The sequence below is a fragment of the Enhydra lutris genome, unplaced genomic scaffold (assembly GCF_002288905.1).
Source record: "Enhydra lutris kenyoni isolate GAN:26980312 unplaced genomic scaffold, ASM228890v2 scaffoldscaffold12, whole genome shotgun sequence".
In the NCBI taxonomy this organism is placed as follows: domain Eukaryota; kingdom Metazoa; phylum Chordata; class Mammalia; order Carnivora; family Mustelidae; genus Enhydra; species Enhydra lutris.
In genome coordinates this window covers 25453170-25474115 of record NW_019154096.1, presented here as the reverse complement: position 1 = coordinate 25474115, position 20946 = coordinate 25453170, and the positions used below count along the sequence as shown (strand labels likewise).

General features: G+C 55.1%; 1 protein-coding gene across 1 annotated transcript in view; it reads right to left on the bottom strand.

Moving 5' to 3' along the window:
- Window positions 1-5768: 5768 nt before the first annotated feature.
- Window positions 5769-20946, bottom strand: part of LOC111145212 (solute carrier family 29 member 3) — a 37500-nt gene continuing 22322 nt past the window's right edge. Inside the window, exons 3-5 of the mRNA XM_022499946.1 lie at window positions 15906-16132; window positions 11602-11764; window positions 5769-8293 (exon numbers count right to left, since the gene is read on the bottom strand). Coding sequence (XP_022355654.1) covers window positions 7639-8293; window positions 11602-11764; window positions 15906-16132 — 1045 coding nt within the window. The 3' untranslated portion in view covers window positions 5769-7638. The remainder of the gene's footprint in view (window positions 8294-11601; window positions 11765-15905; window positions 16133-20946) is intronic.

Genomic DNA, 20946 nt, shown 5'->3' with positions numbered 1-20946 from the left:
AATCCCTCCTCCCTCCTGAATATTTATGGTGGAGGGAGCAGGTGAAAAAGAGGCAGCCAAGGAGTATAAATCCTCCGGATGAGCTGGCAGAGAGCATGAGTTTGGCTCTTACCATGCACTGGCTCTGCCCTGGATCTGTGATCACTTTTAAGGAACGATGATTGAGTGCCCACAATGCATTCACTTCTCTACAGGCTTTCCAGTCCTGAGCCCTCAGCTGGAACAGGAGCAGACAGAGGCCTTGCTCTCTCTCTCCCTGGGCCAGGTGTGAGCTGCTGAAGAGCCCTCATCTGTCTTTCGTGGTCTCGCAGAGCCACTCTTGGATTTCCGGATTCCCAGACCGGCCGCATCAGCACCACCTGGGCACTTGTTAAAAAATGCAAATTCTCATGGCCTATCCCAGGCCCCGGGAACTCGGGGTGGGTACAGCAATCTGCATGTTGTCCAGCACTCCGGGTGTGTCTGGGGGAGCGGGGGAGATGCCGCTACAATCCCTTCAGGTGCTAGCGTCCTGCAGTCAGACGGACCTGAGCTTGAATCTCAGCTCTGCCCCTTAGCAACTTGTGTCCGAGTCTTAGTTTTGGCACCTATAAAATGGGACTACTACGACTTCCTCCTGGTGAGTTGGACAGATTAAGGAAGATTATGCATTGACATGCTGCTTTACAGGGCTCCATGGGTGGTCACTCTTCTGCTTCTCTGGAAGTTAGATGAGACAGGGTAACCCCAGGAAGGCGTGGCAGGCCCTTTCAGATGTGTGCTTCTGACTCATGCCTAAAGCCGCCTGCAGCACCCTGTGATCCTGTGCCTGGTTCTGGGGACCGGACCAGGACTGACATTGTTGGTAGATCTGCTTGATTCCCAGCTTCTCTAAAGGAAACCCCTACCTTCAAGAGCAGTGCGCAAACCTCCTCGGGGCACCGTGGGTACTCTGTCAACCGCTTTCCCAGACAAGGAAACAGAGAGGTTAAGAAACTTGTCCCCAGTTGGGATGCAAAATCGGACAGGCTCCAGAGTCCCACCGTTCAGCACTGTGCTGTGTGCGAGGACACCATCTAAATGGGGCAGGTCCCTGGCCTCCCGGGAATCTAAAACCTTAGAACACGGATTCCTCTGATGGCCTGACAGATGCCTGTGGTCCCTCTGCCCAGAAGCACACAGACTTCTGCACATGCTCTCAGGGCTCCGGGAGCCTCTCACTGCTCCCAGGGGGGCGGAGCAACACCTGTGTAGGGCTCTACACTCGTTACGCTCCACAGAGCAGGCCTGGGGCCCGAGCGGCAGGGTCAGGCCTTGCAGGGAGACTGCTGCGGGGAAGGTTTCGCATCCTTCTGTCTAGAGTGAAGCATGTGGGAAATGGGCTGGGAACTCGGGGCTATTTCCCGATAAGCAGGAGTGGGATGCTCCATCTCCTCGGGGCTCTGGGGACTTGGTCTGGAAGAATCTGCCGATCAGCACAAGGCTGGGTGCCTGACCGTCTAGAATAACCTGTGTCATCTTGGCAAGAAGCAGAGGTTGGACTTGGTGACCTCAGGACCCCTCCCGGCTTTAGGTGTGTTTAAGTTGGGGATGGGAGGTGTGGGCATCTGAGGACCTCACGCTTCAGCCTGCTCAGTGTCTGGGAAGGGGGGGCCCAGCCCTGGTTCCACCTCTGGTTCCTTGGCACCCTGGAGAGGACTCAATGCGAGGCATAAGCCGTGTAAGGCGGAGGCAGTGAGGCTCCTGCCTGTAATCATGTGCTCCACAACCTGGCCCTTGGCTCGGTGCACTTTAAGTTCCAGGTGCCTGTAAAGCCTGCTGCTCTGGTCACTGAGGACCAGTGACTTCATCAAACACCACAGAGGCACTGAGGGCAGGCCAGGTGGCTTCTGTGCCTTGCCCAGGACAGGTCAGTCCTGCTGCAGGAAGGCTGGGCGCTCCACGGTGCTTGCCGCCCACCCAGCATGTGGCCCAGGGCTGCTCCCACCAGGAAGCCTTCTAGGCAGCACCGGGGCCCCAGAGAGAAGCCAGGCTTTGGAACCTACAGCCCCAGGCTGAATTCCAACTTGACCTCTTGCTGACTTAACCTCTCGGAGTCTCAGTTTCCTCCTTTGTGAGATGGCAATGGCCGCCCCAGCCAGCAGGGTTGTTGTATGTGGGCACAGCCCGGCCGTGGTGGGCACTGAGTCAGCAGCCAGCAGCCCCCTCCTTTACTGCGATGCGGGGAGGAGCCGGGCCTGTGCGGAGGCTCACAGCCCCGCCCCGCCCCGGCCCTTGCAGAGCCTGGTTACAACTATAAAATCTGCATCGCAGCCCAGCGTGGAAGCTGAGCCACGCCTTGTCCATGAGGGCTCTTCCAAGGTTAAAGTCGCCAAAGCCTTCCCTGGGCATAACAAGGCAGAAGCGTCACGCTATGGGTAGGAAACACCTTTCCAGCTGCCTCCACCCAAAGGTGTGCGAGGTGGGGAGGAAAGGAAAGCAGCTGTGACTTCAAGACAGAGCCAGTGGCCATGCCTGGAAACTTTACAGCATACCTCTCACTCCGGTTCACCCAACCACCCGCCCTCCCAGAGCTGTCAGGGGACCCGACTCCCAGCCCATCCTCATCTCCTCTCTTTTTGCTTCCTTCTTTCCTCCCTCCTCCCCTCCATCCTTCCCCTCCTGTCTTTTCTCTTCTCCCCACTTGTAAAATAATCAGTAGGTGAGCACCATCGAGCCACATTCTCGGAGAAGCTCGGCCAAGCAGACTCTTTTGGCCCCAACGGTGGGCCGCACTGGGAGATGTGGCTTTGAGAGGTGGGCAGGGGAGTGGCAGGACAGCTGGCACAGGGGACACGTCCAGAATCTAGTGAGTGAAAGAGACAACGTCAACGAGTTAGTCCTCACAGGTTAGGTAAACTGGGAAGAGGCAAATATACAGCCTTCTGGAAGCTGGCAAGGAGCGCCGATTACACTGGGTTCAATCCTGAAGGTTTTCTGTGAGTTACCACCATGCCACTTAACACATAAAACAGCCAGATGCGTGGCTGGAACAACCATGGCCAGTCAGGCTGAACTTGCCCCTGGTGCAAGGACAAGGAAGTGGTGAGACTCAGACCTGGGCTGGCCGGCTCCAGAGCCCAGAACCACTTTGAGACACGACCAGTGTCTACAGAGCATCTGTGTAGCTAGCCACCTGTGGATGAGGGAGGCAGGGCGGGAGGGGGCCACTTTTCCAGATGAGGCTTAACAACAGATCGACAGGGCTAGCCCAGAGGTCAAAGCGAAGGGCAGAGTGTGGTCTAGGTCTTGGAGCCCCAGCTTTCTGCCTCAGCCATCCAGCCCCCAGGTCGGGTGTGTCTAGGCCGGACCCAGGCAGGGCGGTAAAGAGCAGGCATCAGGACCAGAGGTGCTGGGCCCTGGGACTGGGCAAGGGGCGGGTTCCGAAGCGCAGGGTGCCACACTGTCCCGGAAGCAGCGGAAAGTCTGTTAAGGATCTGCTGTTTGCTGGGTTCTTCTACCTACAACCCAGGGGCTTTGTTACCTCTTACGGTGGCCCTGAGAAGCTTCTCATTTCAGATGGGAGAGGGTAACAGCAAGACTGGGCCAAAGAACCCATCTGGGAGGCGGCAGAACCAGAACTCCCACGTGGGGCGGGTGCCCGAAGCCCTGGCTGTCCAGTCCTCCCACACACTGCAGGCCTGGAGCTCCCTCCCACTGGCAGGCAAGGGCAGGAACAGGGTGCTGTTCTCAGGGGGGATGCACAGGGCCATCACATCAGCTGGCCAGAGTCTTGTGAGGACAGAGAACATGACCGACTCCATCACTCTCCCTTGGGTCAAGCCCACGGCAGCCTGAAGTTGAGGTCATCTGTCAGGCTGAGTTTGGGTCAGCCTGCCACGTGCACTGTGAGGCCTGGTGCAGCCCGGCTGATGTGGGCTGGGTGTCAGGAAAGAGTGGGTGTGTTGGGTTGGCTCACTGGCACCCTGGACAGTCACATTCCAGAACTTATCATTCCCTTTGCAGATGAGGAAGTGAGGTCCCAAAGACAACGTGATTCAGAGCCAGTGCCTGGTGCAGATAGGGGCAAGGCTTCCTGACTCCCAAACCATGTTCTGTGCCCTACAACCCTGTGTCCAAAGGTGGGCCCAGCACCAGCAGCCACACTGTAGCGACCTCAGCAGCAGGGGCTGGTGAGGCAGAGAAGGGGCTGTGGGGACCAGGAGGGCAGGGGCTGGGGATCGGACTGGACAGGGCAAGGGCTGGAAGCAACCCAAGGTCCTGTGCCAGGGCCCATGAGGACCCAGTCCAGAGGGGGCTGATCAGCTGCACTGGTCCGATCAGTTAGGCCAGGGCCAGTGGGCAATCCATCTACTTGGCACAACATTCCCACCAGGCCATGGGGTGGGGAGTCAGGGAGACAGGGTTCAAGAACCAAGGAGAAAGTCAAGGTTCAAGCAGGGGAGCAAGAGGGCAGGGCGGGCGAGGACCTCTCAGTTTAAGGAGAGCTGGATTTGATTCTTGTCTGGGCCACCTGGTAGCTGAGTGCCCTTGGGTACGTTACTTAGTCTTTCTGAGCCTCCTTGTTTTCAGCTATGGATGGGGAGGTAATCGAGGTGAAGCACCTGGCGGAGGACAGCACCGGGCGAGGGCTCTGGGGGGCTGATGGAAAGGTTGGATGCTGGGTCTGTGGCCTGCTGACTACTCCCACGTGCTGTGGGGCCAAAATCCCTTCTGGAATCCTGCCAGGGTCCAAGCTGAACTGGGAAGTGGGCCAACCTCAGCCAGTAGGTGGAGGGCAGCAATGACTCAGGCCCAGCCGGTGCCGTCACCGAGGAAGTGAGGATGGCAAACAGATACTAGCGGCTTTGCTCAGAAAGCCCACAAAGGTGAGCCTGGGCTGTCAATGCAACCGCCCATGCCGATGGAATGAAACCTCTCAGCTGACTTCTGGCCCTCTCTCTTCTACTTGGAGTTCTCTTTAAAGCATTACATGGTCTCAGAAGCCGGGGTCCTGCAGTGACCTCCTCCCACATCATATCCAAGCTGCTGCGGGGGCCCCAAATCTTCTCGAGGCAGCCCTGGGCCAGAGATGGCAGGAGGAGTCGTCCTTTGCAAATGACATCCCCTCTTGTAGGAACAAGCGTTTTCTTAGAAGCGCCTGTCACTCGCTAGTCGAAGAGTCCGCTCTGGTGGCTGCCTCTGGCTTTCTTTGTTGAATAAAAGGAGGAAAATAAAGATATGTATGGTCTGGAATATAGACAAGGGCACGTACTAAAAACTGGCCCTTGGGATCGAATCAGAGACTAGGAGGCAAAGCCAGCTTCTTGGGGACTCCCCCACCCTCACACTGAAAAATATCCTTCTCTTCAGCAAGTTTGGTTCACTCCCCAAAGCGCGTGAGCTAGTTCCACACTTGTGGTCATGTGAGACTAACCCCACGAGCAAGTCCAGTGCCTGGGAACAACCGTGTCTGAACACCGCTGTCTGTCCTTCTGCTGGGAGACGTGTTTTTACTTTCCTCCCTCCCTCCCTGGGAAGGAATGATCCCTTGTGAAATGCTCACAAAGGTGAGCAACTAAGTCGGCATCACCCCCACCAGCCCCCAAGCAGCCGATGCCTCCTCCTCCAGGAAGCTGGCCTGTTCCCCTCGCCCTCCCCTCCACCCCTGCCTGGCTACTCTCTTGCCCCTTCACTTCAGCCTGAGGTTGGGATGAACCAGCCAGACCACTGCCACCAAATGATCACCAGCATTAGAGGTGGGGGAAAAAAACCAAGGGCGAGATTTCAAGCTCCTGCAAGGGGAGGAGAGACAGGAGAATTTATTTTTAGCTAAAAAAAATTTTTTTTGTATTCTAGATACCAAGTTTCAGAAAACCTTTCCAGGGTGTCTTCTCTAATTCTCTGGCCGGAGAAAGGGAGTGTGTCCTAGCCTGAGAAGGAGGGGAACATAAGCTGCTCCCACTGGGTGGCTTACTGGCTGCTTCCAGGGCTAATCGGCTGTCTGCAGGACACCGGGGTGCCCGAGCTCTTCCGAGAAGGAGCAGGTGGATTGATGGTCCTTGGGGTTGCTGCTTCTTGGGGGGCAAGCTCTGTTCTTCCTGCATGACTCTCAAGAAAGAACTCCTGGGTCTGATCTAGCTCCTTTCTCTCGGATTCCCAAGCCAGCCTGCTCCCCTAAGGAACAGCGCTGCAGAAGCCTTCAAGGAACTAGAGAAATGTAAATTACTACTCACATCAGACCATCCTGGGGGGCCACACAAATTGAGGGTTGCCTGCTGCAAAAACAGCTTCAAAATACACAGCAGATGCAGGACAAACCAGGACAGAGCACCACTCAGCACCTGGCCGAAGCTGCAGAGCTATCCTGATGTGCATATGGGCCCAGGAGGGTGGTGCCCCCTTTCGGGACACCTGCTGCCCCTCCAAGTCTAGGGCCCACTGCTCTGCCTACTGCTTGGCTGTGGCTCAGTGCACAGGGGCTCCGAGGAGATGGGAAGGAGGGAAGGATGAAGGGCGTACACCTCCTGTGGGTCAAAGCAGGCTGGAGATGCCCCCTGCCCCCAGCCCTGGGTAAGGGTACCAGGGCCTTACTATTTCTGGGATATAAGGCACAACCCCATAGGATTCCTATACCCTGTCTTCAAATATCCTCACATCATCCAGTTGGAGGATGCCGTTTCTGGCCGCGACCCTGACTAATCCAGCCACCAGTCAGGCTCTCATTAAATATCCAGGTATTCATTATGCCCTTGAACCAAGGTGCTTGACATCTTGTAAACATGGTCGTGAAAAGACCCCCACCCTAGAGCAAGCCACAGACCACGTGGAGGATCCCTGTCAGAACTCCCAGGCCTGACCCCCTCAGTCTCTAGGATGGGGGAGCCTTCTAGAGTCCAAGTTTAGGGAATGGAGGATTCCTAGAAGGCCTGTCTTTCTGGGGTCCCCTGTCCAGTGGGCGGGTACTCTCTCGCCCACAGAAAGCAGGGGTCTGCACAGCCTTGGGTCTTGGGCCTGAGAACTGGCTATTCCAGTGGACTTTTTTTTTTTTTTAAGTAGGCTCCACGTGCCCAGTATGGAGCCCAGCGCGGGGCCCAAACTCACTAGAGGACCCTGAGATCAAGACCTGAGCTGAAAATCAAGAGTCCGACACTTAACCCACTGAGCCGCTAGGTGTCCCTCCAGGAGATTTCTATTCTAGGGGAACCCCCTGGAGAGGGAGGGCTGGGAATTGCTACGTCCTGCTGTCCCCAGGAGGGAGCAAGACAGGGAGAGGCGAAGGGCCTGTGGTCGGGTTTTGGCACTGGCCTTGTAACAGTTTGGAGTCAACACTGGCGACAAAGTTCATAAGAGGCTGTAAAACGAGGCGGAATGTAACCAGAAAGGTGATGGGCATGTCCACTGTCCTCTGGGTAACTGTGGTCACGGGGCCCCACTCGCATGTCTTTTGGTCTCCTTCAGAGGTCTCAGGAGAGCTCTTGAAAGTGTCTGGAATGTGTGCCTGGCACGGCTGCCAGCTCCCCGGGGAGACGGGAGGCCCGGGCGTGCTCGGCTCTGCACCGGGCCCAGCTGCCGCTCTCTTCTGCACGCTGACCCAGCCCTCCCGACACTCGCTCCCCACCCACTGGGGCTCCTAAGTGTCTGTCGCAGGGCTCCGAGGTTCCTGCCATCACGCCTCTTCTAGATGAGGTGCACGAGCAGGGTGGAGCAGGCCGAGCCCAGGACCAAGCCCAAGCACAAATAGAAGGACATCACCACCCCCGTGGCCTCAGCCAGCTCGCGGGGCACGATCTTCGGCCCGTACATGAGCGCCAGCGTGCTGAGGTAGCCATTGCTGAGGCCGAGCAGGGAGGTGAAGAGCACCGGGTAGAGGTCGGACCGGAAGAGCACCGTGTGCAGGTGGACGCGGGGCTGATAGTTGCAGAACATGAAGAGGGGGAGGAGGCAGGTCCGGAGGAGCACCAGCCCGGGGAGCATCTTGCTCCTGGGCCCCGGCACCTGAATCCAGGCTGTGACCTGCCGGCCACACAGGTCGGCGAAGTTATACAGGAGGAAGGTGGTGAGGGGGACGAAGAACCTGGTGGTCCATGGCGAGCCCGAGCCCTTGTCGAGGGACTCAATGTTGGTGGAGACGGCGGGGAAGACGAGGCTGGTGATGAAGAAGAGGTAGACGACACAGAAGCCCAGGCCGGCGGTCTTCTTCAGGATGGGGCGGAGGGGTGGTATAGAGGAGTCGCGGGATCTGAGGGCTGCCAAGGGGGCGCTGGGGGAGTCCTGGCTTGGCTGCTCTTCCCCAGAAAACACAGGGGCTGGCCAAACAGGTCTCAGGTAGAACCTGCAGAGGGAGAGGGCTCACAGTCAGAGGGCCCCAGAAAGCAGGGTCACTTGGGAGTTCTGGGGACATGGGCAAGGGACCCACAGGCCTGGTGCATGAAGCCTCAGGAAGCCCTCAGACATATGTGCCCAGGCAGCCACAGGGAGACCCGCACAGTCCTTGGCCTGCCCATTCTGGTGCTGCCTGAAAGGCTGGCCGCGAGCAGGGACAGAGGGAAGCAGCACTAACGGCCACGTAGTGAGCCATTGTTTTCATTTTGCTTTGGTGAAGACATGGAGATAAAATAGCACTTTAAATATAATTTTTCTAAAATTATAAAAATAGCACAAGCTTGATGCAATGAACTCAAAATACAGAAGGAAAATGGTTGACTAGAACGAGTATGGCCACCTCTGTCTGGTCTCACTCCTTGGAGGTCCGGATGGTTAAAAATCTGGTGTGTATGGCTCCGTGGATGGGCAAACGTCCCCTCTCCCCCCACCACGTGTCCTTCCTAGTTCTGTTTCTTAAGCAAAAGGGATCAAACTATACACATTGCAAAACTTCCCACAACAGGGCAATTCCTAAATCTATTATATAAATAATGTATACAAATGTGTTACATAACAGCCCAAATAACATGCAAAACTATGATATACACATGTGTGCCCATAATTGCATCTAGAACAGTATCTTGTGGCCAACTGTTAACATGGAGACACGTGACTCAATGCCTCTCTGTTGGGTGGCATACTTCATTGTATGCATATGCAATTTAACTGCTCCCCCGCTGATGGACATTAAGGTTAGCTCCAATCTCTCTCTACTATGAATAATGGTGCAATGAAGAGTCCCACGCAGCCTTGCGCCTGTATGCTAGGACTTCAGTAGAGCAGATTTCTAGAGAAGGAATTTCTGGATCAAAACGTTTGTATCTTTCAATGGAGTATTATGCAGCCATCAAAGACCCAGAAGTCTTGCCATTTGCGATGAGGTGGATGGAACTAGAGGCTATTATGCTGAGCGAAATAAGTCAATCAGAGAAAGACAATTATCATATCATCTCACTGATATGGGGAATTTGAGAAACAAGACAGAGGATCACAGGGAAAGAGAGCAAAAAATGAAAACAAGATGAAACCAGAGAGGGAGACAAACCATAAGAGACTCTTAATCTCAGGAAACAAGCTGAGGGCTGCTGGATGGGGTGGCTGGGGGATGGACAATGGGGAGGGTATGTGTTATGGTGAGCGCTGTGAATTGTGTAAGACTGCTGAATCACAGACCTGTACCCCTGAAACAAATAATACATTATATGTTATTTTTTTTAAAAAAGCTTTTCTTTAAAATTTTGTTACTCTCCAAATAGGTAAGACCAATCTGTCTCTGCTCTGTACCACTCCCCTGCCCCATCTCCAGTCACCGGCCCTGTTAATCTTTATGCAGTCATTGGTTTCTTCAAAAACACTGACCACAAATTATAACCATTGGGTTAGTTTATGTTTTATCATTTGGCTCCTTTGTTAAAAGACAGCTCCCTGGGGCAAGTACCATGTTTGCCTGTTTCCAGCTAGATCATCACACACAGAGTAACCCTTCAAAATAGAATTATAACTAATAAGTCTATAAAGGTATCTTTCCCTCCATATCCTCAACACTGATATAATCAATATTTTCAATTTCTGCTACTTTCACCAGAGTAGAAGACACTTAGGTGGCTTGGCCTTGCCATCTTGCTGTGTGACCTTGCCCGAGTCACTCAATCTCTCTGGGCCTCAGATGCTGAAAGCCAGGAGACATAGGCTGACCACATGACCACATCCCAAACAGAAAGCTTGGTGTGGGGTTGGGAGAACAGTAGCTCAGTGATGTCTGGGTTCTGGTATCAGCCCCCCTCTGTTTCCCCATGTGACATTAGGCCAGGCATGCCCCTCTCTGAGCTCAGTTTCCTCCTCTGTAAGATAGACGGGTCCTGCAGCCGTGAGCTTCTGAGGCCCCTGCCAGGCCGCCCATCCTAAGTGCTTACAGGTAATAATCGAGTCGGTAGGAGGGCTCCTCCTCCAAACCACTTTCCCGTGTGATGCTGAGCCAGGCACTGCAGACTTGAACTCTGTCTTGTTCCACAACCGCTATTTAGGGGAAGGAGTATTCTTACTTCCCCTTAGACTCAGTGGCAGATCCCGGCCTGAAGTCAGCTCTCAGAGGGCTCCACGCCAAGTTCCCCTGGTCAAACCTCTTCCTCATCAAGCTCTTCCACCTCTGTCTCCCGTCGCCCTCCCGTCGCCCTCCCCGAGCCAGCAGCCCCCCGCACTGCCTGGGGGTCCGTTCCTCCTGGGGGCAGTGCCCATGGGCTCCCTTTTAACTAAGATTTAGTCTGAGCAGCCCCAGGAGCCTGGCTGCCTCCAAAGCTCCTTCGTCTGATGCGTTTCTGTAAACCCAGGAGTCCTGACCAAAGTTTTAATCGGCAGAGAAGAAGGTTCCATGGGACAAGCATAGCCCCTGGGTGTTCTCTGTCTCACAGGCTCAGCTGGAAAGGGTTTTGTGAGGATTTCAGTTGGAAAGTGAGATTAGAAACGAAGGTGACCAACTGTCCCCATTTGCTGAGACTTTCCCGGTTTTAGCACCGAAAGCCCCTCATCCTGGGAATCCCTCAGTCCCAGGTGAACAGGGAAGGTTGGCCACCCCACTGGAGACACACTCGTGTGAAGCACTATGAAACGGTACACAGGGACACAGCAGGAGTGCTGGGACCCTCCTGCCTTCTGCCCATTCCGTGACTCAAAAATGTTGCAAAGGGCACAGCTCTGGAAACAAATCCGGTTCAAACCTGGGTCTGCGATTCACTAGGTGAGCAGCCTGGACACGTCTATTAGCTGACAAAGCCTCGGTTTCCTCATCTGTAAAATGGGGAAGGGCGGTAACAACTGCACACAGAAAAAGTGAAGAAAAGACACACAGGCGTAAATGGCTGAGCTCAGCACCACCAGGCAACACGGGTCCCCGCGGGAAAGGGCAGAGCTAGGACCTGGGTCCTAGCTCTGCCAGCTCGCCCACTGTGCGGTCACAGGCTGGCCCCCTGGCCTTCTCGGGCTCCATTTCTTCACCTGCAGAACAGGGCAAATGATTCCTGCCTCTCCTACATCAAATACGATAATGGATCAGGAAATGCCTTGACAAGAATAAAATGCGAGAAAAAGTTGAGGGCTGTTGTTAAAAGAGCAGCAAGAAGCACGAAAGAAGTGCAAGAAGAGGTGGGGAGAGGCCTGGGGAGACAGCGGGTACAAAGAAGCAGAGCTGGGGGAACATCCCGACGGTGAGGGGGGCCTCACCTGGCGTACTCCAGCCGCGGCAGCAGCAGGTAGAGCCCGACGCAGAGCCCGAGGAAGACGTCTGCTGTCAGGAAGAAGGCCAGGGTGCTGTCCGTGACATCGCTGGACGCCGCCAGGTCCACCAGCAAGGCCACGGCACTGATGGTGCCCCCCATGGCTCCTCCTGCAGGGAGCACAGGAGGCCGTGGAAATGGGGGGGTGAGCCCACCTCCCTGCGACTCGGGCATGCCCCCGTCCGCTCAGCCTTCATGGAACGGGGGTAGAAACTCTCCCTGCTTGACAGAGATGCTGTAGTCCTTAGGGGGCCCTGACGCCCCAGCAGACACAGGGGGCTGGGCAGCCATGAGCTCTGAGTCTAAGAGGGTATCGGAGGTCATGTCCCCAGCCCAGGTTTCCACTGATGGGCTTGTGGGAGCTGCAGCCTGAAGGGGCAAACGCCCTCCAGAGTTTTACCTTCACCTCCATCTCTCTTTACCGCCCTTCTTCTAGGGTCAGCAGTTTTCCACTGAGGGGTGGGACTTCTCAGAGAGCTCCTCTCCAGTACCCTAAGCCCAAGCCACCACCAAGCAAACTGGATCAGAGGTTCAGGGAATGTTCTGGCACAGGCCCACCTGTGGCTCTGAGCAATACCGCCCATCCCGGGAGTCCTCATCGGTTACAGAAACCCTGTGTCACCAGCCCGAGAGCTCACAGAGCTGACCTTGTGCCCCATGGAAAGTGTGGCACACATGCACGTGAATGTGGTTGCACATACAGCACACACACTCACTCACACTTTCTCATACACACTCACACACACACACTGCTGTGCTATAACACTCCTACACACAAACTCACAGTCACAAGCATGCAACCACCCTCCCACATGAAATGTTCTCTGGCCAAGGGCTTTGCCATGTGACCCATGTGAAAATATGTCACCACCATTGACCACTACCAACAGAGGAGGTGGCACAACTTAGTGGACCCACGGCTTTGGGAGCCAAACAGGTGTACCTCTGACCCTTGACCCTGCGGCTTGTTCACTGCGTGCGACTGGGGAGGCTAACACGACCCCCTGGAGCCCCAGTGTGCAGGTCTGTAAATTGGGACTAACAAGCCCTGCCTTGAACAGCTGCTGTGAGACCTGAGCTCATGTCTGGAAAGGTCCCATACACAGCCAGCTTTCGACAAGTATCGGTCCCCTTCTCTGCTGCAATCACACTGTCACTTCTGGGAGGCGGGGTGGGGAGATGGGGGATGGACCTTACTTCCCTGTTGAACCTTCACAACCGTGGGTAGTCAACCTGTGCCAGGCAAGACTCAGAGGTTAGACACGGCCGTGCGCGCCCCCAAGTCATTTACTCCTCTCCACCTGTTTCATTGCCTGGAAAATGGAGCTAATACTCGTCCTCCACCCCCGAGGTCTGGTGAGTGCGCCGCCCTGCCCGGCTGAATGAATGCGTCTGCCTGCATCGACAGCCAGGAGGCCACGATACAGATTCTCAGGGAGACAAGGAGGTGGGGGACTGCAGGCAGCAGACAGCAAAGTGTTCTGTGTGGGCAGGGACAGCCCTGTCATTGCCACGCAGATGTGACCAGGTGGCACTCTCTGCTGGGTGCTGCTCAGAGCAGGAGCCGAGGGCAGGGCAACGGTTGAGGGCCTCACCCACACTCTGCCTAACCCCTCTGGGATCCTGACCCCTCTGACCCCAGCTCTGCTGGGAACAGCCCACCGCCTCCCACCACAGATCCTTCTTCCCTAACCTCCCTGTGAGCTTTATTCACCCAGGTGGGGCCGGAGATCCGGGATTTGAAAGGACAGCAAAGAGATCAAGGTTAGCACAGCGAAGACAAAGAGCAGACTCTGGAACCAGAACATCTGAGTCCCATCCTGATTCTACCTCGTCTGGCTGTGTGGCCTTCAGCAAGTCACTGAACCTCTCTGTGCTTCCGTGTCCTCAGCTGTAAGATGGGGATGTTACTAATGCCCACATCAAAGGGCTCTTGTGAAGATAAAAAGGATCCTGAGCCCGAAAGCCTTGAGAATGGTGCCCGGCACAGAGGAGTGCCTATGAACCTCTCAGATTCCCGATTAGGTGTTTGGCTATTTCTGTCCTTCCTACATCAAAGCAGCAACAACAGGGTAAACCCCTCGCCAAGAGGGTGCCAGCTTCAGAGAAGCTGTAATCCCCACCTGGATGTTTTGTAAGAACTGGAGCTCAATTTGAGTAAGACACTTGCCGGCTGCCTAAGGAAGAGATCTTAACATCACCGCCTATTGATTTCCCTCTCTCTCCCCAACTTGTAGGGAATTTACAATATTATCATCAACAACAAACCAGGCCTCCGGGAGCTCATCTTTCATGACTCCCTACTTTTATCTCATCGGTTATGGAAATACATGCAAATGAGGGGCTTAAAAAAACACCAGTACAAAACAAATGAATTGTTCCTCGGATGCCTACACACGCAGAATTCACAGATGGGTTCCTCTGGTCCAGAAATAACGGGGTCTGGGGAGATGGCGTTGGGGCCTCTGGGAGCTGGGGCCACCTCGGATTTTCCAGGGCGAGGGGCATCTGATGGCCCCTCCCAACCCCCTGCCGAGTGATGACACTGGCTTAGGGCCTGGGGTAATCAGTACCGAAGTGTGAGAGCTGGACTTCTCCACTTTTTCAAACATGGAATTTCTGAAAAATTCACAAGAGAGTCCCCTTTTCGAGAAGATTCCCGGGTGGCCCGATGAATCCGAAGGACCCCCTGCCAGCATAAATTGTGGGTTTGGTCACTGGTAGACAGGTAGCCAGCAAGGTGGTTGTAAGGAAAAATACATCTGCTGGCAGGATGGAGGGCGATGACAGGTTTCTCTCTGAGACTCAGGTGACAGACGAGATCACATCCAGTGCTTGGGGGCCATTTCCCTCAGGCTAGGCATGTCCTTCTCAAAGCCCTGCTACAGGCATGTTGACTGTACTCAAGAAACTTAGCCACGGGCTCACTTTCATTTTACTTTAGACCCAAGGATTTCCCCGGACAGAGCCATAAGCCTAATCTTACGTCCAAAATGGCAAACAGACTTGAGCTCACATCTGAACTCTGATCTGCAGGTAGGAACACCACCAGTGCTGAGCTGAGAAGGGATGGGAGGCTCGGGGGAGAGAAACGGATCTATTAGTGATGTTCATGGACACCGAAGAGATTCTTTGTGAAATTCTTTTCAAGCGGGCCAATGCTTATGACCCTCCTTCACACAACGTGCTCGATGCTGAACACAGCTGCTGAGTTCCCAGTCTCATGTTAAGGGACGGTGGTCTTCTGTGAAAGCACAGATTCTTACTGACCCTACTCCTTTTTTTCTTGCTGGGACATCTGAGCGAGGGAACAGAGCTGCGAAAGGCCTGGACCACGGGCTTAGGATCAGCATCAAACTTCAGCCAAAGGAGTTGACCCAAGTGGTGCATCTGCGTTTCCAGAGACGGCCAAAGTTCAGGGTCATGGAGGTGCTTATTTGCTAGGCTATCGGCTCCCGAGAGGCAGGGTCTGTTCATCTTTGAATCCCTGGCACATAGTAGGTCTTCTATAAAATGAGAAAGGAAGAAAAGGGGGAGAAGCTAAGAGGAAAGCAAAGGAAAGAGAAGGCAGGGGACAGGAGAAGGCGAGGGGACGAGGAGGAAGGGAAGAAAGGAATGCTGTTGCAGGAGATGCACTCGGTAGACGGATGTGTTTGCTGAAAGGGGCTACAACTGGCTTCCCTCCCAGCTGCTCTTCTTACAGGATGATTTTCATGTTCTCCCGCTGATGCATGTGGGTCTGTGTTCTCTCCCCTCAAAGACCCGTGGGATCGTGGCTATGGTGGGCGTGGCCATAAATGGCTTCCACATCTAAGCTATGAAAGGAAATAATGTTTCTGCCTGGGTCTCCTGGGATGCTCACTCTGGTGACCCAGGCACCATGCCCCAGGGAAGCCCACCAGGCCATGCCGAGACCCTGGTAGAGAGGAGCCCCTCAGGCCCCAGGCCCCAGCCTGGCTGAGTTTCTCAGAGTGGGCCCTCCAGCCCACAGCTCTACTCTGTCGGCTAATGCCGTGCAGGGCAGAGGAGAGCTGAGCTGTCCCTGCCGACTCCTGCCCAGGTTGCAGATCTGTGAGCCAAAGACATGACTCCTATGGTTCGAAGCCACTAAGTTTTGGGGTGCTTTGTTACCCAATAATAGTGCAAATAGAGCTAACACTTGTTGCCTTTTCTGGAAGGGTCACTGCCTATCCCTCTGCATGACCCCCCAGGTAGACTAACCTGGTCGGCTGTCTGGAGGACGGCTCTTACCTGATATCAGTGCCTGGGAATTCCTCATGGGGAAGGAACCTGTCATGCCGAAGACGCTGCTGTTGAAGATGGTGGAGGTCCCGCTGAGAATCGCCATGCAGATGATGGTGACAGCAAAGAAGCCATAGCTCCAGGAGGAGGTGTCCACCTTCACTAGTGCAGTCATCACCAAGAAGATGGCCAGCATGACAGTCAGCGAGGCTAGCACACGGACTCGAATCGGAACCCTGGGTGGGGTGGGGGGATGCCAGAAGCAGTCACAGATCCCCTTGGGCTGGTGGGGAAGGTTCTTAAGGGACACTCTGCAGCCGGGAGGCCTGGGCCTGAATCCTGCCTTCCTGGCTCACTAGCTGTGTGGCCTTGGGTCAGTGACTCCGTCTCTCTGGTTTCAGTTCTTGTGTCTGTACAGCAGGGAGGAGGATGGATCCACCTGCAGGGGTGGTGGTGAGGGTCTCTGGAGGGGAGCGTGTGGAGTGCAGGGGCAGCATCAGCTCAGGGCAAATGCTCAGTGGATATTGCTTCTTTTCATCTTGCTGTGAGGTTCAAGGACAGGACAGGAGGTCTCAAGGCAAGCCCTTGCTCTCAAGCTGAGCTCCCACTGGCTTTGGCTAGTGTTTCAACAAAGTCACCACCCTCTGGGCTTCCTTCTCCCAAAACTTAGCAGTGGCGGGAGGAGGGAGACGAGCAGTAAACCAACACCATCGTCATCATAGAGCAATCACCCAGATAGCACTAAACCCGTGCCAAGTACCCTTCGGAATGTTTCTACATGCTGACTTGTTGCCTTCTCACGCCAGCCCTGCAAGACAGGCCCTCTGACCGTCCTGCAGGTACAAGGAAGGAAACTGAGGTCAGAGATGCTAAAGAACTTGCTCAAGGTCACTCACTGTGACCCCGAGAGGATTGGCTCCAGTCTGTACTCTCAGAAGGACACTCTACGGCCTCCCTGGAAGGAAGGGAATCTGGGTGGTCCAGAACAGGCCGGGGCAGAAGGATTCTCCTGCGACGGTTTCAGCTGTCACGGGCAGCCGCTGACGCCAAGCCAGAGCAGCCCTGGGCCAGCCCCATACCCACAACGCAAACCACACGCTCCTCTGGGCCCCCAACCGCCCAGATGCTTCCCTGAAGGGAGGAGCAGGGAAGGCTGGCTCTCCAGGAAACTGCACATTTTTATTCCAGGGAGAGAGAATATCATGGAAAGGGGCTGTTTAAATCATCAGATTAGACTAAGCTTTAAGCCGGATTGGATATTTGGTTAATTTTCCTGAGAACCAGTGGGTAGGGGCTGGGAGAAAAGCCAGATTAGTTATACACACATAAAAAAAATTTTATAAAAAAGAAAGACCTGAAAGGTAAAAAAAAAAAAAAAAAAAGTATCTACATATATATGTACATAAATAGGTGTGAAATGATGAGCGTGAGAAGCAAGGATTTTTCAAAGTGCTTTTGCGGCTCCGGGCTAACTGGAGTTTTCTCTGATCTTAGCTCTGATCCTCGCTGGAGGGAGGGCAGGTGCCACCTCTGCTGCGTAAAGGGTAGAGGGAAGCCTGCGGATGTGAAGGGGCAGTTCAAGGTCTCGGTGTGATTCCGTGGGGAGCAGGGGAAGAGAACCCAGGTCTGCTGAGCCTCCGCCCAGGGCTATCTGCCAACATGCATTCTCTCTGGTGTCTATTATGCAAACATTTATCAGATAGTTCCGGTGTGTCAAGCCACCTGCTGGGTGACCCCAGCCCCGGTCAGGCATTTTGCTTTAGTGTGCACAGTGCTCCACCGGGAGGGCCCCAGGGCATTCTGGGTGCATCCAAGGGAGTACAAAACCCAGCCTGAGGGTCGTAGAGTCTTTTTGGAGGAGGTACCCAACCTGAAGTATAAGGAGTGTTGGGATGTGAGGGCATGTGTCTGGTGAGAGGGGACATGGCACGTGCAGGGACCTGGCCTCAGACTGCAGGCAAGATCAAGAGCAGAGGCTGGAGGGAAGCGGAGCCCTATCCTGGAGGGCCAGGTCCAGCTGCTAAGTGCCAAGGCTTGACCTTCAGGGCAGGGTGTAGGGTACATGTGCAGGTTTCGTCTGCCAGCATCCTTTCCCTGAGGCACACTCTTTCTTCCATGCCAAGTTGTTCTGGAGAGGTGGCTGGCCACCTTGCCACCCTGACCAAGCCACAGATGATGGACACATGATGACTGGGTCTGGGGTAACTGGAGTGTCCTGTGCCACAGGGGCAGGTCACTGGTTTGGGTTTGGGATTAGCATGTGAGCCAGGCAGGGCCAGTGAGGGCCCTCCAGGACTGAAAGGTGGAGAGAAGCTCCTTCCCTGCCATGACCGTGTTGGGGGCTGCTGGTTGTCACCTGGCCAGCTGCATGGAGAGAGACCACATTTGGGATGAAGCCAGGCAGACACACACAGAGCCCGGGACAGTGCAAGAGGACAGCCCTGGGCACATACACGATCTCCTAGACCCAGCAATGTGCAGCTACGTGTGGCAGCAGCCCTGATTTTAGTTTTCCAGGTCAAGAATGAGAAAACCCTTTTTGTGTCTCTGTTGTTTTTTACCAAGAATGCTAACGCACACAAAGAGGCACATCAAGACTTCTAGCTGGTGGGCGACCTGCCCATGCACCATCCCTCTACCTCGAAGCAGGCCGCAAGTGACAGGTAATTAACATCTCCCAAGAGCAGCTTTCAACCAACAATGGGGAGGGGGGGAAGTGGGTGGATAAACACCCCGGCTCCCTCCCCCTCAGGTGTGCCTTCCACACTGGGTCCCAGAGTCCCCAGGCAGGTCAAGGTTGGTCTCTTTCTGTGGGAGCTGGTTTGGTAAGGCATCCTTTATTGGCTGCTTTCCCCTCTCATCACCCGCCTCCATTCTCCTACCTTCACCTCCCAAGTAAAGGGCTCACACTTCAAATCCCTGTTGCAGGGGCTGTTTCTAGGAAACCCCGCACCATGATGTATCTTCCCAGGGTCTGCAGGGGCCTCATCCTAGGCAGGAGCTGGGGGGCAGCCAGGTAGAGCAACTGGACCCCTGGGGGCCCAGAGTATCTAGTGTAAGTGCACACCAGCAGTCCTGGAAGCTGGTTGTTAGGCCTACCTCTGACGCTCGGGCTGGTTCTCCACACTCAGCCGGGTCGCACAGTGCCTTCCACCCTTTCCCAGCAGCTGAAGCTGCCCCATGCCCCAAAGATAAGAGCCAGCAAGAGCTCAGAGCCTGGGTCAGCATAACATTCCCATTTACAATTGTAAATATTAAGATAGTTACGGAGAGAGAGAGGGTGGCGACGGAGGCCAAAAAGCTTTACCAGATCCCTGGGGCAAGAAGGAGGCCCAGGGCAGACTAGAGACAGGAGGAGTGCCGCCAGGACAGTGCTCTGTCTTGTTTTCCCTGTCCCCCCAGGGTGGACAGAGGGCCTGGGAGGGACCTGGTGAGTCCCTGCTGGACCACACAAACTGACAGGCAAGGCTTATTAGCAGTAGAAGGAGACTTTCTGCTTCTTGACCCCCCCAAGCATGGCAGGCAGACCACTGGAAATACTGAGTTTCCAGCCAGCCTCAGGTGTGGGCTCTGCCTCTAACCACTTCCTCCCAACCCCGGTGAAGACGAAGTCCATGCCAGGAATGCTGATGGTGTCCCAGGAGCTCTCTGGAGCCTGTCCCAACAAGGTAATTAGTTGCCCCTACAGGAAGGTTGCTCTGGAGGGAGCTGGGGGACTGCTCGCCCAGCACCCCCAGGGCGGTGGGAGGTGAGGAGGTAAATGCCAAAGGCAGGCCAGGAGCAACGGAGTCCCTGCAGGTCCCTCGCCTGCACAGGCCTCCTCCTTGCCGGCAAATCACCTGCCACGTGACCCATTCTGCCCCAGGTCCTCAGGGGTCCTGCGTGGGGCTCTCTTCAATGCCCACGAAGCTTTATGAGATGTGCTACACGGAACCCACCCCACGTGCAATAACGGGGACACGCTGGCCTCTCTTTGCTTCTTCCACCTGGGCCGAGAGAATTGCCGGGGGGACAGGGACATCGTCAAGATGGTAGAGACAGTCTAGACAAGGGCTGCCCTGGTGTCAGGGGTTCTGCTCTGGGACAGGGGATGGCCGAGACAACTGCTTCGGCCCCGGGACCCTGGGCAGGCCACAGGAATGTGAGATTCTGGGCAAGGGCTAGGGCTGCCAGCTTCCCTCCCCCTTGTTCAGGACCCCAGGGGACTGATTTCTTCATAAGTCTCTCAAATGTAAATTCTACTCATAAGTATTTATGATGCTACAGATTTAACATAATAAAACACTTGGAGATTATGGATGAGCCAGTCAGAGAAAGCCAGGGTTCTCCAGGAGGGGAGAAAAGGAGACGTTTCAATCTCGCACATTAAATAAAAAACAGCTTAGCCGCAAACCATCTTCCCACAGCCCAGAAACAGACGGAGGCCCGCAAGCGTTCCCCACATTGCCTTCATCCCTCTCCTACAGGGAGGAGGGTAAGGGCAGGCCCTGGGGTGGGCTGAAACTTCTGGAAGAAGCCCTATAGTGCTTGAGCCTTCACAGCCAGCTTCCTGCCTGACTTTGGGAGGGTGGCTACCTGGGTGGTCCCGTCCCCACTGCAGGCAAACCTAGACCTCCTTTACCACCTCCTTCCTTCCAGCTGCCTGAAGCCAGGGCAGAAGGCTCTGAGGTGTGGCTCTGGCCACAGGGAGGAGCTGGGGGACCCAGAGTTTCCAAGTACAAGTGTGGGGTGAGGAGGGTCCCAGTTCCCGTCTGGACTCACCCTGTGAATTTGACCTCCGTGTGCCTATCTTCCCATCTGTAAAGCAAGGTACTGAGTTTCCCGCTCTCCAGCTGTTGGGAGGATTAAAGGAGACAAAGCTCTAAGGGGTACGAGTGCTCTGAAGTGCTACCTGAGTGTCCTGAGGACCAACCTTCCCTGTTGCTGACCACTGTCCCAGGCCGGCTTCTGGCCTGCTGGATCTCATGACCACAGTGGACGCACAACGCCAGCCTGGGCCACCCTGCACTGGTCCTGTGGTCTTGGGTATAGCTCCTGACTTCCCCCTGGA